General features: G+C 41.7%; 2 protein-coding genes across 11 annotated transcripts in view; one reads left to right on the forward strand and one right to left on the reverse strand.

Annotated features, from left to right (window-relative positions):
* Positions 1-4,236, reverse strand: part of HIVEP2 (HIVEP zinc finger 2) — a 209,246-nt gene extending 205,010 nt beyond the window's left edge. The window contains exon 1 of the mRNA XM_030556463.1: positions 4,118-4,236. The gene's annotated coding sequence lies outside the window, so the exon portion shown is untranslated. The remainder of the gene's footprint in view (positions 1-4,117) is intronic.
* A 122-nt stretch (positions 4,237-4,358) lies between these two features.
* AIG1 (androgen induced 1) overlaps positions 4,359-14,810 on the forward strand; it is a 192,705-nt gene continuing 182,253 nt past the window's right edge. For 8 of the 10 annotated variants that reach the window (XR_003999619.1, XM_030556465.1, XM_030556468.1 and 5 more), the window contains exon 1: positions 4,359-4,579. Coding sequence is in view for 7 of the 10 variants with exons in the window: in XM_030556465.1 (XP_030412325.1) it covers positions 4,439-4,579 (141 nt within the window). In the remaining 3 variants the exon portion in view is untranslated. Of the gene's footprint in view, positions 4,580-7,875; positions 7,993-8,508; positions 8,527-10,231; positions 10,271-14,810 lie in introns of those variants that run through there. The other 2 variants (XR_003999620.1, XR_003999621.1) reach the window with 2 other exon arrangements.

Consider the following 14,810-nt stretch of genomic DNA (forward strand, 5'->3'; position numbering starts at 1 on the left):
AAGCTTTTTGACAACTCTTCTAATAGATGGAACCCATCAATCTCCTCCCATGCCAGAAATAGCAATCCTTCTGACTCTCCTCCCCCAGTTTCTAAATCTCTTCCCTACCCCCTGAATGACAAACATGACCCAACAAACTACCAAACTCTCCCACCTACAGATGAGCGAGTGTGTGTGAATCATGGGAATCCAGTTAAGACCCTGCACAATACATTATATACCAGGCCCTCAAAATTCTAGGGCCAGCCCTATGTATCACATTTTACATGTATATATGTATCTTTTCATGATTTTCACATTGGTTAGAAGGTACATACATTTTAGGTGTTTTAACCATTGGTAAGTTACAGGTATACAGCAAGATAAAGGGGAAACCAGTAAAACACTCATCTTTATTGGACTGAAAAGAGAAAAGTCCATAGAAACACTTGGAAGTCAGACTCTCAAAGGTTTTGTTGCATGCTAATTGGGAAGGGGCTTGAGGGCCGATGAAGAAAGCCGGGGACAGGAGATCTAAACCCTGTACAGCTCAAGAATTTGTAAGTAAATCTTGCAGACCCAGGACCTCTATGCATGAAAACAATCCCCTTTATTGTACTTCCAGGGCAGCATGGCACTTGCTGAAGCCATGCTTCTATTGGTTTCCCTGTCCATACCTGAGCCATACTCCCTTCTCAAGGGTGTACAGGCAGAGATCTTGAAGCTGCATTAATTCTCTAGAATATCAACCAGGACCCCACAGAGTATGTCACAGAGAGTGGCGGTTCCCCAGCTATCCCTTCCCACACTGCAAAGCTCAAATACCAAGAATGCATGATGAAGAAGCCTCCACTGATTGTTGTAAGAGCAGGGAGCATGTCACAGAGCTATTGCTTCTTCTAACACAGGGGTGGCCAACCTGTGGCTCCGGAGCCACATGCCGCTCTTCAGAAGTTAATATGCAGCTCCTTGTATAGGCACCAACTCTGGGGCTGGAGCTACAGGCACCAACTTTCCAATGTGCTGGGGAGTACTCACTGCTCAACCCCTGGCTCTGCCACAGGCCCTGCCCTCACCCCACCCCTTTTCACCCCGAGCCTGCTATGCCATTGCTCCTCCCCCTCCACACCATGAAACAGCTGATCGGGAGAGAAGGAGCAGGAGGTGCTGAGAGTGGGGGCAGGGGCAGAGTGGATGTGGGGCTGCTGATGTATTACTGTGGCTCTTTGGCAATGTACATTGGTAAATTCTGGCTCCTTCTCAGACTCAGGTTGGCCACCCATGTCCTAACCCTACACCAGTTCTCTGCTTCCTTCCACCAAGAAAAAGCACCAAGAGCACTGGAAAGAGCACCAAGTCCTTATTGTTTGTTCAGGTGTTGACTGTAAATGGAGGCCTGTACAGATAGTGTCTGCAGTAGTAGTAGTTTATCTCACCCTGCCCAGACACAGCTGCTGCCTGTTTTCCTCCCTCAACAATAGCCCTCCTGGGCTGGCAGACTCATTTGATATTTACTCTTCCACTCAAACTCATTTACAGACCTGCCCATTGAGGGTGAGAGAGAAGTCCAAATACAAAAACCTCTTTGGCCCTGCCCCAGCCTCACTAGTCTTTTCTTTGTCCACTCCTGCCTGCCCAACTTCAGCTCAGCCTCTAGTCCTTTCTTCATTAGGGTCTGCCCTGGACTGGACTCCTCATTGCTGACACAGGAGTTGAAAAGTGTTTTCTCCTACCCTCTCCAGAAGTTCCTGTGGTCCCTAAGCAAAGACTGTTCCCAATACTAGACCTTCAACTCACACTATTACCCCAGGCATTGTCATTCTCTTAATTCTCCTGTCCCAGGGTCTTTTTATGTCCTGCCTCTTCATAGGCCTTTTCCTCCTGAACATCCATCTCTTTCCCAGGTCATTCCACCTCCTCTCTGGACCAGCATGGCCCAGATATTGTCTCAACCCTAGTCTTCCCTGTAGAGAGGGAAAGATGCCGCTTTTATAGCAGCCTCCTTTTTAGCCTGCAATAACCTGATCCCTCTCAAAGCATGTGAGTGGGGAGGGGGAAACCAAGGCACAGGTTGGAGCTGGGTCTCAAACCCCCTAAAAGTCTAGCTTACCCGGTGACAGTGTTAAAATAAATAAATCCACACAAGGCCATTTTTTTTTTAGAACTCATCATTATCATATATCATAAAAATACGACGAGTTTTTTTTTTTAAAGTATAGTTACAATGCTTGGTGCAATAAAATACACAGATGGAGGCAGGATCCCTGCTCTGAGGAGCTTACAGAGAGCACGCCGTTAGCACTTCTTTCATTCAAGAATTTGGTTTATAGACACATAGGTGGAAAGTCTACTTACTGGTAGTAAACATTTAGGATCTGGAGGTCTCATTTAAAAAAAAAAAAGATTACTTGCTATACAGCAATGGTCCTAAAAGCTACAGCTTACTTACTCTACAGTACAAGTGTGGGACTGTTATACAATGCTGCATTACATTTACATAAGGGATATTTAAGGCTTGATCCTGAAATAATTGAAATCAATGGTAAAGCTAGTATTAAGTGCTTCAAAGACATATAGAAAGTACACCTTAAAAAGGGAGGCATCAACCCAAAAAACAGGGAGGACTCGGCGAAGAACAGAACACAGTGTCACTACACCATGTGCCAAGCCACAGTTCACTTTGAGGAGAACAGACATGCTCATGAGACAGAGAAGCAACAAAGGAGGAGAGAAAGGGCACAACAGTCCAGCCGACAACTATGTCTCCTCCAAGATTACACCTTTCACTTCTGTGGGAAAATCTGCAGGGCATGAATTGGGCTCCTCTGCCACTTAAAAACCCACCAATGAACCCCCTTGGCAGACATCATCCTTGTATCGGGGGATAGTTGAAGAGTATTGACTTCAGCGGCACAATCAGGCACTTAGAGCACACATATTTTTAGCAGGTTTAATCTTTTGTCCATCTGTTCAACTCCAATTCTCTGCAACAGGACTATGAACAAAATATTATTTACCCATTGCTTTCTCTCAAGCCCCCCACTACAGAAGTACCCTGTGACTCACAGACTATTTGGAGTGGACACCTGTTTTAAATGGACCACAGGAAATGCCTATGTTGTCTTTTCATAAATTGATCCCATATTTGGTTGGCTAAAACTTAGTCATCTGACCTCTTAAAAAATATCTGCTGCCCACTGTCTGATGCAACTGATATCCAACAGCACTTACTGGAAGGCAAACTGGGAATGTATGTAATTTATATTATTCTCGCTGAAGGAGATCCAAATATTTAATAAAACAATGACTTACGTTTAAAAACAAAACTAGTGTCATTGGTTCTTTACACCATTGAATCACATATATACATCTACTGTGCTCTAATCTCCTAGACTAAAACAAACTAAGCAATCTTTAAAACATTCAGGCAATGTTGCCTGCATGGAACTACAATTGTCCTAAAAGCAAATATGTAAAACACCATTTTATTATGATTTAATATTTTAAAATTTGATCTGTAGACAAGAAAAATAAATATACATTTCTAAGAGGTTCATAATCACCATTCCGTAAGACCAAAAGCAATGCATGCAACCATGCATTTAAAAATATGTTTGTTTATTTTACATGGACACAGGGTATATCATCCATATTCACACTCGTCCACTCTTACGTGTGGATGTGAGAGCAAGCTATGTGGGAGCATGTTTGTGTGTGAACATATCAAAATGTGTATTCATTTGTTCACTTGTGTATCTTTGAGCATGTGTGCACAAGTGCGTGTATATGTACACACAAATGCTTGTGCATATGTACACACACATGCTTGTGCATGCACAAGTGTGAGGATATGTGCATGCACGCTAGCAAGTTTCTCTATTTCATGTAAGCCTGTGCACGTGTGCTCAGGTGTATGCATGGGTGTATGCCAGCGTTTGTGAACAGGTGCTCAGACTCTGTAGTCAGCCGGGGTCACGTAAGTGCAGGGGCAGCGCGGGTGAAAATGCAAGGCTTTAGAGGATAATGACCCTGCCCATGTTTATTTCTGCATGTCACCCCATGCTCGCTTTTTGTAGCGCTGACAAGAAGAATACACAACAAGCCACACTCACACAGCCCCAGAGGTGGAGGGGGTCACCTGCTCCAGGGGTCTCTCCGCTGAAGCAGCAGCAGCAGCAGCAGCTGAGGGCAGGTTTAGTAGATTGTCATGGTAACCCCTCCTCCAACATCTCCTCCTCTCCCCGCCCACCTTTGCTCCGGGAAGCACCCTGTTGCCTGAGGGGCTCCGGCTGAGCCCGCGCTCCCCGGGGCCGGGCGCGTCCCCCGCGCACAGAACGAGGGGACACCCAGGCGCGCGCTCGCTCGCGCGCCCTCCCCGGGCAGAACGCGGCGCGCCGCCGCGCGGGAAGCGCGCCGCCGCTGTCTTGCAGTTTGCAGGCCCCGCTTGCAAAGGGGCGACATGGCGCTCGTGCCCTGCCAGGTGCTGAGAGTCGCCATCCTCCTCTCCTACTTCTCCATCCTGTGCGCTTACAACGCCATTGACATGCCAGCGCATCAGACCTATGGAGGGAGCTGGAAATTTCTGACATTCATAGACCTGGTAAGTTGCCCTCACCTTCGCCCGCAGCCTAAGCTGCTTCCTCCTGTGTGTGCACTTGGTAAGTGGCGTGAATGTGTCTCCGGGAGCTCTGGCAGGAGAGTCGCTGGCCAGGCTGTAATGTTCGTGCACAGGCGTTTCAGCGCCCTTGTGCATGAGTCTCCCTAGTCCCACTTCCCCCATGAGAACATCATAATTAGGCGACCTTGTGGGTAGGAAAAAAAGAACTTGGCCTTTTGTGACTCATTAAATGGGTGACACTGAAAAGAGCTAATCAAGCAATAAAGCAGCAACAATACTGGATGGATTTAAAAAAAAAAAAGCCTGTAGCCTGTTTGTTGTTTTTTATTGAAACGGGCCACAGCAGCCATGTTTGTGTCAACAGAAATGTTAAACATAGTTTTCCTAAAGCAAAACATAGGAGAATATAATGCTGCCCCCAAACCACAAAACATACTATCAAAATAGGAACATGGCTTGCCATGCCTGGCCCACCAGAATAATCTTGAGCCTAACACAGGTGAGGTAAAAGTGCCACAAACCACACATTTGGCAACCAGATTCAGCCAGTTTTTGCCTCCAAACCCACCAGTGCACCTGTTGGGTTAGACAGGTTTCTCCTTGCAGTTCAGCGCAAAGATCCAGACCTTACTATCATGCCATAAGACCACTAGGAAAACCCATATCCAGCACTTCAACCATGCTGACTTCAAAAATTGTATCCCTGAACTCCATAATCATACTGCCTAAACAGATAGATGTTGATGCACCTAGTCCAGCAGGGGGAAAAAACAGATTCTGGTGTAGCCAGGTACAATACAATGGCAAGCCTCATATGCAGCACCTGGACCCTGTAATTTCCCTGCTGAATCCAGAAATGAGATGATAGAATTAGACAAGACATTATACCATTACCAGGCCACCATAAAAGTCTAGACCCCGATACAAGAGCACAGCAGAAACCTGTACCAGTACAATGCCATTAATTTTTGGGCTCAAACTCAAATTCTCCCAACTAAATAGAGCACAAGCGTATCTACTTTTACTGCACCAGCTGCTGATAATGTGAGTCTTTTAGATGGTAGAATTTTTTATTTAGACCCTAAGATCTATGTGATTTGCTGGGGTCCAGGTGCCAGATGCAAGATTTTGTGACACTGTTACACTGATTAATCAGGACCTAGATTTTTCTGGTTGGGTAGGAGCATTTATTCCATTCTTCTATCTAAAGAAGAGAATTTTTGTGTTTAAGGCCATGTGCCAGTTACAGGTGTTTGCAGTGCATGAGGTGGCTAAACTTATTCTTAGTTTTGACAGTAGGTAGGTGTGGGCTCGGCCCAAACACTTGTCTATATCTAAGAAGATCTATTTTTATATATGTTAATTTTTCATTGTACTTTACAAATGCAGACCTGTTTTTGTTTTGGTCTTTTCCTATTGAAGAGTTAACAAGCTTATATTGTTTAAAATGTTAATATTTTAAAATTAAGCTAGAGCTTATGTAATGTTAAATTAACATCTAAACTTTCAAGCTGTGTAGTATGGTATTGTTGAAAAAATAGTTTACACTTATAAGATCAGGAATTCTCAGTAGAATTTAAACCAGGATATTTGAATTATGTGTCTCCTCCACACAATTCTTTAAACTTTGAGTTGTTGGCAATGCTGTTTCTTAAACCATTTGCAATTAACTTAAGACAGTATTCAACAAAGTATGAAGTACAGTGGAGATTATTTTGCCCCATTTGGCATTGATATAAGAGTTTTTCCAATGTTCAGGTATTCTCTGTAAGTTTTGATCACAGCATTTAGAAAGGAATCAGTTATTGATAATGCTATCTAATGATCTCAATGTGGCAAGTCTGGCTGCATTTCTGCTTCTGTCTATAATTCCTCTAGAGCAGAAGCAGAATTGTCCTTATTATTTATTATTTATTTGTATTACTGTGGTGACTAGAAGGTCTAATCATGGACCAAGACCCTATTGTGCTAGGGTGAGTACAAACAGAAGAAGGATCCTTCTAAAGAACTTACAATCTAAGTCTCTGGGTAAGACTGACTCTAGAGTGATAAGTTGTAGAAAGCCATTTCTTGGATCTAGGATGAGCTGCAAACATGTTCTGTTCTTCCAGAATTTACTTACCTTGGTCATAGCTGTGTAAAACCTAGAAGTTTGTCATGTATGTTATCTAACCTGTATCACTATCCGAGTTTGCTCTCAAGACACCAGGATACAACTCAGGAAGTGTCTTAACAGCATTCCTTTTGTCAAAGTGAAATTTATATGCATATTTTGCTCTTCTGTTATCCTATTTGACTTGTTTTAGATTTTTCCCTCTGCGATGCTGGGCTGCACTCAGTGACATGGATTAATAAGGGCCTAATCCAACTCCCGCTGAAGTCAAACAGGAGTCTTTCCATTTACATTAATAGCAGTTGGATCAGACCATAATTGACTAAAGCTAAAAACTGCAGGCCTTGTTTCTGGATTTGCTTCACCCTTTACCTGGATCTCTTAGCCTTACCATTATTATCTAATCCTTGGCCTAATAAAAATAACAACAACAAATAATACCTACCTCTTACATCTTTTCATCAGTAACTATCAAAGCACTTCATAGTCTTTAATGTATTCATCCTCACAACACCTCTGAGAGGTAGAGTATTATCCCCATTTTGCAGATGGGAAATAGAGGCATAGAGAGGCTAAGTGCCTAACCTAAGGTCACACAGGAAGTCTGCGGCAGAATAAGGAATTAAACCCACATCTTCCAAGTCTTAGGCTAGTGCTCTAACCACAGGGCCATCTTTAGGTGAGTGAAGGCTATTTTTAATGTAGCAAAAGTATTATTTGTCAGTAAATAACAGTTATTTCCCAACAAATTATGGCCCACTATAACAAGTTCAAGTGGACTTCCCCACCGTGCAGACACATTCTTTCATCTAAACATGACATGATCGAAGAGCATCAGGTAAATGTGTGGTTTTAAAATATCTAGTAAAGTAGTCAACTACAGCCACATACTTCTGTCCCTTAGCTCATAAGGGTCACCCTCTATGGCCCACTTTCCAAGTCTGACAGCAGAGAAATATTAATGGTTTCTTAAATAGGATATGTGTTCCTGACTGTTGGTTTGAGTGGTTCAAGAAATTGAATCACTTGGATTTGTCTCCCAATTCCTAGCCACCAGACACATCTTTACTTGTTGATGACATTTAGTAATGTCCAAGGGGCCTAATGGTGTCTCATATAAAAATACATTTCTTCATTTCTGCTGGGTTACCTTCCCTGACTTCAGGAAATAAGATGCCATCAGAGCCAGTGAAGCTACTCTTCTCCAGGAGGAAAGTTTGGATGTTTTCCGGCATGCTTGCACTATATTATATGGTGGCTTTAAGGTTTGCAGAGCTCTTTTGTAAGTATCAATTTCCTCAACTATTTGCAGCGTCCCCGCATCAATCACATTCAGAAAATGTCTAGACAAAATATCGTCAACAGAATCTTGGCAAGCATGTGCTCTCTTTGCAGATTGTACCTCAATGATGATAAAATGTGTCTTTGACATCTCTGTGGCACACAGTGCAAGCACTTTCTGTTTATGAGGAGTATGAGAGGTTTGCAGTCTGTCAGAAGTGAAGTTAGGAATCTAATCTGAACAAGAAATTTGGACATTTTTTGCGTGTCCAGACTGTCGTGAGGCATTCCTTCTCAATCGGCTCAAGAGTCTCAGCATCAGTCTGCAACCTGGAGAAATTAGGCAACTGACTATAGCTGGCCATAATGCTTCCTCTAACCCAGTTATTAGTATCTGCACTTAATATGGTTTTGGATCAAATGATACTATTCGATAGCTGAAAGGAATTTGAAGCAAAAACTAAATAGCCAAAACATTCCTACTGTCTGTTCATTAATTTGTACTCTATCCTTGCAGTAGATTTCCAGCTCGTTCCCTGCTTATAAAAAGCTAAGCTTTTGGGGAAATTCATGGACTATGAAGCCCCAGAGAGGTAGTCAGTTGCCATCAAAATTAATGTTTGTTTGTTTGTTTTGTGTCATTTGGTTAGAGGATGGATGTCTACTGCATGATCTTTCGGACTGTTCACCATGATATATCCATTTATATAATCTATATTTTTCTGTTTTGCCTACCAACAAGTATAGTGGTAAAATTTGGACGTCCATTCCCAAATATTTCCTTAGATATGAATTCTTAATCTTTCCTGGCCTTGAATTTTTAACTTGCGGCAATGGAAGGTTTACCTAGTTCATGGAGCAATATTGAAGGTGCATTTTGACAATATACCAGTTATGCTTACCACTGCTGCTGCAAATAACCATCTCTGCTTTAATTTCTCTTCTCGGCATGTAAAGGTAGATGCCGTTCAAAGTAAATATGCCATATTCCCGGTGAAAACTTCATTATAGCTACAACATTTTCCCTGCTTTTCAACCCCACAAACTTAATTAGGCCTCACTAAGTTACCTGCAGTGAAATGGTGAAGGTGGTTCAGATGGGATACTTTTAAGAGCAAACATGATAGGATGTGTAAAATTTCTTGTCTTGGTATCTGCACTCTTCCACTCAGTTTAGACTTTCAGAGTTAAATTAATTGGAAATGCTCCATTAAATTGGAAATGGTGTTTGAGTGCATAGTAGGAAGTGGAGATTGGCCATTTGTTATGAATAGTTGTCATTTTGATATTTCTATCTTAATAAGTGCCTGAAAATTTGCAATATGGTTTGTTCATAGTATGAATAATTGAAAATCATGCTGCAGAATCACAGATTAATTTTATGTATGTTTGAGGGATCCCTTTTCCCAATTCTTTTAAAACAGATTTTTCATTATTGCAAAGGTAAGATTTCTTAGTGTCTTCTGGCCACCCGTTATGGACAAAGGGCACTCTACAACTGTGGGGGAGATGAGGCAAAAGTATGTAGATTCTGGGTACTGGGATGAGGGAGAGTGTGTGCAGAAGGAAGAGGATTTGGGTTTGTGTGAAAGTTATGAGAAAATTATCTTACAATTAAATTTAAGTTAGTAAAATGTGTCCTGGTCTAAATTACTCCTAATTTTCATCATGCAACTGCATATCAAATCTTCACCCCTTCAGCTATAGACCACAGTTAGGATTAAACAAGATACAGTATTGCCACAATTTATACATTGAGAATAGTGCACATATCTGATGGTAAAGTAAGTCTAACGTTGGTCATGGTAATTGAGACCAAAAGTGGGACTAGATTTTCAAAAGTCTAGAAAGATAACTATGATTCATTAACAACATGGTCCTGAATAATGTCTAATGTGCTAACAAGTATATTCATAACCCATGATTGAGGGTAACTGGAGTTAGGAAAGAACTGATTCTCTCCCCCATGCCCATCCCAGAGTGTAACATTGCACTCATTGGTTCTATAGTTTTTCTTTGTTTTGTTGTTCCATTCAAGTGTAAGATTTTCGGTGTCATATCTGTACCTTCTTTTATCTGCAAAACATTTAAAACACTGTGGGCACTACAAGAAACAACAACAATGATCTACATAGTAAAGCATCATGTTGTGTTATAGGGCTCAGCAACCTTTCGCATGTGGCCTGCCAGGGTAAGCACCCTGGTTGGCTGGCTTACCTGTTTACCTGTCGCATCCGCAGATTCGGCCGATCGCGGCTCCCACTGGCCGTGGTTCACCGCTCCAGGCCAATGAGGGCTGCAGGAAGAGCAGCCAGCACATCCCTCAGCCCGCACCGCTTCCTGCCACCCTTGCATGCCAAAGGTTGCCAATCTCTGTTGTATTAGCTCCTGTTGGACTAATTAGCCAGGCCAGGTATCTGATCCTATGTGGCGGTGGCAAATTTATGTTCCTGTGATCTTTCCAAACCCTGCATCTGGCACTTTTACCATTGTCTGCTTCATCAAATATATGGGACAGTCTAGATTTCTGTTGAAACAATGTTGCTGTTGAAGTGATTTGAAACTATCCTAATGGAGTTTTGTTCTTCCCCATTGCTGGCATGATTTGGATCTGTATTCTCAGGCACATCCTTGCCAGAGGCAATAAAAATGTTTATTTGCTTTCAGAGGATGTTTTTGAATTTCTTTTGGTCTAATTTAAATAAGCCACCAGAATAGAATTTAAAAGATTTAAATTATTTTTTTAAGAGGGGGTGCGACGGTTTAGAGGACAGGTCTGGAACTGTATGTGGCTTCTAGTTTGTTCCTAACTGCCATTGACTTGATATCTGAATTTGAGCAAGTTTCATAACTCACTCGATGGGTGAACTTCACTACAATGTGGCAGACCCAGGCAAACCACTATTCATTATTTAAATGGGGCTTAAGCGTGTAGCGCTTTGCTTAGCTCCCCTTCTCTGCGGTGAATTTCATCTTTGTGCTTCCCTTTCCTTTTCTTTAATTGCCTATACACCCCTGCTAGCAGCCTATGTAACAAACAAGACCACCGAATCACACTAGTGAACAGAATGACTGGATCGTTAAGCTCCTATCCATAATGTGTAGGGAAAAAACTTGCATGATCATGGGGGACTTAAATCTGAGTGAAATATGCTGGAGATCTCATTAGACAGTACTAAAACATCTTTGGAATTTCTAAATGTTGTGGATGAAAGTTTCCTAACTCAAAAAAGTGTTGCATCCAGCATGAGAGATTTCTCTGGACAGTTGAAGAGAATTGAGCCCAGAACTATATCATAATGATAGCTTAGGCATAAGTAATCATGACTTGATCACATTTGTAATGTGCAAAGAGAATAAAGTCCAAACAACTAATACCCAACCATTTAAAAGGGCCAGTTTCACAAAGCTAAAAATAATTAGGAGCCAAACCAGCTGGGAAAGAGAAGGCAGCTATTTAAAACAAAACAAAACAATATAAAAATGAAAGAAAGTGGAAGTTGATGATAATGAATATATATATATATGGGAAGCAAGGAATTGTACAAAGGGGCATAGGGAGAAATCAGTGGCCAGCAGAGTTGAGGACAAGAAGTCCAGTAGCAGAGGGAGGCAGAGAGGGGGACTATCCAATTTAATAGTGACTGAATGCAGTGCATATTTTTACCTGCCTCTTGGACAGTTGATATATGTATGCATGCAGTGCAAGAAGCTCATGGCTTCAGACACACAGTATGGGCTCTTGAGGCCAGAGTGGCTGAACTGGAGAAGCTAAGGGAGATGTAGAGGTACATAGAGGAGACTTTCAGGGACCCAACAGAGGGACCCCAACCCCAGCCTGATAGCCTTTCTGCTGCTGAGGAGGATGAAAGTGTTAGGGAAGGAGAACACCCACCCTGATTTTTCACACTTGCTGTCTGGTCACCCTAAGGAGCCTGCACAGGAAGGATAGGCTCCCCTTAAACCAAAATGGAACCAGACTGCTGACATGTACAAATAAAAATGATTTTTTACACTAATGGGTGGGGGAAAGACAACAGGTTCGGAGGAGCCCGCAGTTCATCCATTAGGGATTAATTTATTAAAGGAGGAGCTCTATATCCCAGCAAAGAAGATAGGAGAGAAGTTCGTGAAGTACAGGTAGGAGCTTGTGAGGAAGAGTCAAATGTAAAAGTCCCATTTAAATACAACTCATCAAGGCCAGAAACTGAATATTGATAAAATGTACAAGTGCTTAGCTGTAAATGCTAGAAGTCTAAATACTAAGATGGGTGAACTAGAGTTCCTGACGTTAAATGACATTGATATAATAGGCATTGCAAAAGGTTGGTGGAATGAAGATAAATCCATGGGACACTAGTATCAGGGTACAAAATATATGGAAATGACAGCGTAGATCATGTTGTTGGGGGTTCAGTATGTCAAATACAGTAAAAATCTTAAATGTACCAAACTGTACAATAGAACCTCTGTGGATAGAAATTCCATGCTTGAGTAATAAGAGTATAGCAGTAGGAAAATAATACCGAACAGCTGATCAGGATGGTGACAGTGATTGTGAAATAGCCAGAGAGATTAGAGGTGCTGGAAATGCAGAAAATGCAATAATAATGGGGGGATTTCAGCTACTCTCATATTGATAGGGTATGTGTCACCTCAGGAGGGATGCAGGGACACCTTAAATGACTGCTTCTTGGAGTGTCTTGTCCTGGAACCCACAAGGGGAGAGGCAGTTCTTGATTTCGTCTTATGTGGAGCACAGGATCTGGTCCAAGAGACGAATATAGTTGAACCACTTGATAATAGAACCATAATGTAATTAAATGTAACTTCCTAGTAGAGGGGAGAATACCAAAGAAACCCATTACAGTAGAATTTAACTTAAAAAGGAGGGACTACACAAAAATGAGGAAGCTAGTTAAACAGAACAGTCACAAGGATGAAAAGCCTGCAAATTGCCAAAAGAGAGGCTCAAACTAAATGTATACTCCCCCACTCACCAAAAAAACCAAACAGGAAAAGGACAAAAAAAATGCCACCAGGGCTAACCAGAGTAAAAGAGGTGGTTAGAGGCAAAAATGCTTCCTTTTAAAAATTGGAAGTCAAATCTTACTGAGGAGGATAGAAAGGAGCATAAAATTTGGCAAGTTAAGTGTAAAAGTATAACTAGGAGGGCTAAGAAAGACTTTGAAGAGCAACTAGCTAAAGAAACAAAAACTAACAGCATATTTTTTAATTACATCAGAAGCAGGAAGCCTGTCAGTCAGTGGGGCCACTAAACGATTGAGGTGCTAAGGGAGCCCTCATAGAAGACAAGGCCATTGTGAAGAAGCTAAATGAATTCTTTGCATAAGTCTTCACTGCAGAGCCTGTCGGGGAGATCCCCACACGTGAGCCATTCTTTTTAGGAGACAAATCTGCGGAACTGTCCCTAACTGTCAATAGAGGAGGATTTGGAACGAATTGATAAATTAGGACCAAGTGTTGTTCGCCCAAGTGTTCTGGAGGTACTCGAATGTGAAACTGCAGAACTATTAAGTATGTATGGTAAGTAGCCTAGCACTTAAATCAGCCTCTGTACCAGATGACTGGAGAGTAGCTGCTGTAACACAGGTTTTTAAAAAAGGCTTCAGAGGTAATGCTGGCAATTACAGACAGGTAAGCCTACCTTCAGTGTTAGATAGATTGGTTGAAGAACAAAAATATCAGACACATAGATAAACACAATATGGGGAAGTGACCATGTGGTTTTTACCACAAAAGAAGGGTCTTGCAGTAATCATGGGTATCACAGAGTTCTGTAAAATCATGAATGGTATTGAGAAACTAAACAGGGAAATGTTATTTGCCCCTTCACTTAACACAAGAACTGGCGTTTACCCAGTGAAATTAATAGGCAACAGGTTTAAAACAAACAAAAGGATGTTCTTCTTCACACAATGCACAATCAGCCCGTGGAACTCATTGCCAGGGTATATTGTGAAGGCCAAAAGTATAACTGGATTCAAAAAAGAATTGGCTAAGTTCATAGAAGATAGATCCATCAATGGCTATTAGCCAGAATGGTCAGGGATACAACTTCATGCTGTGAGTGTCCCTAATCTCCAACTGCCAGAAGCTGGGAGTGAACAATGGGGTAGATCACTTGAAATTGCCCTATTCTTTTCATTCCCCTGAAGAATCTGGCACTGTACACTGTCAGAAGACAGGATACTGGACTAGATGGACCATTGGTCTGACCTAGTATGACCATTCTTATGTTGTTAAGAAGCAGGTGTTTGGGGTTCGCTTGTTGTTGTTGTTTTTTTAAGAACATTAGGCACAAAAATAATCCTAGCAATCCATTACTAGGTGGGAATGATAGAACTGTCCTTAATAGGGCAGAAAAGGCAGAAGTGTTCAGAAATATTTTTATTCTGCATTTGGGAAAAAAACAGATGATGTAGTCGTATCAGATGATGAAATACTTTTTGTTCCAATAGTAATTCAGGGGGCTGTTAAACAGCAGCTACTAAAGTTTAACATTTTAAAATCAGCACATCTGGATAACTTGCACCCCAGAGTTTTAAAAGAACTAGCTGGGGATCTAGCTTTACCATTTTAATGTTTTAAATAACTCTTTGAACACTGAGGAAGTTCCAGAAGACTGGAAGAAAACTAATGTTGTGCCAATATATAAAAAGGATAAATGAGATGACCTGGGTAATTATAGGCCTGTCAGCCTGACTTTAATCATGGGCAAAATAATGGAATGGCTGATATGGCACTTGATTAATAAAGAATTAAAGGAGGGTAGTATAATTAATACGAATCAACATG

This window comes from Gopherus evgoodei, chromosome 3 (assembly GCF_007399415.2).
Source record: "Gopherus evgoodei ecotype Sinaloan lineage chromosome 3, rGopEvg1_v1.p, whole genome shotgun sequence".
Classification (NCBI taxonomy): Eukaryota; Metazoa; Chordata; order Testudines; family Testudinidae; genus Gopherus; species Gopherus evgoodei.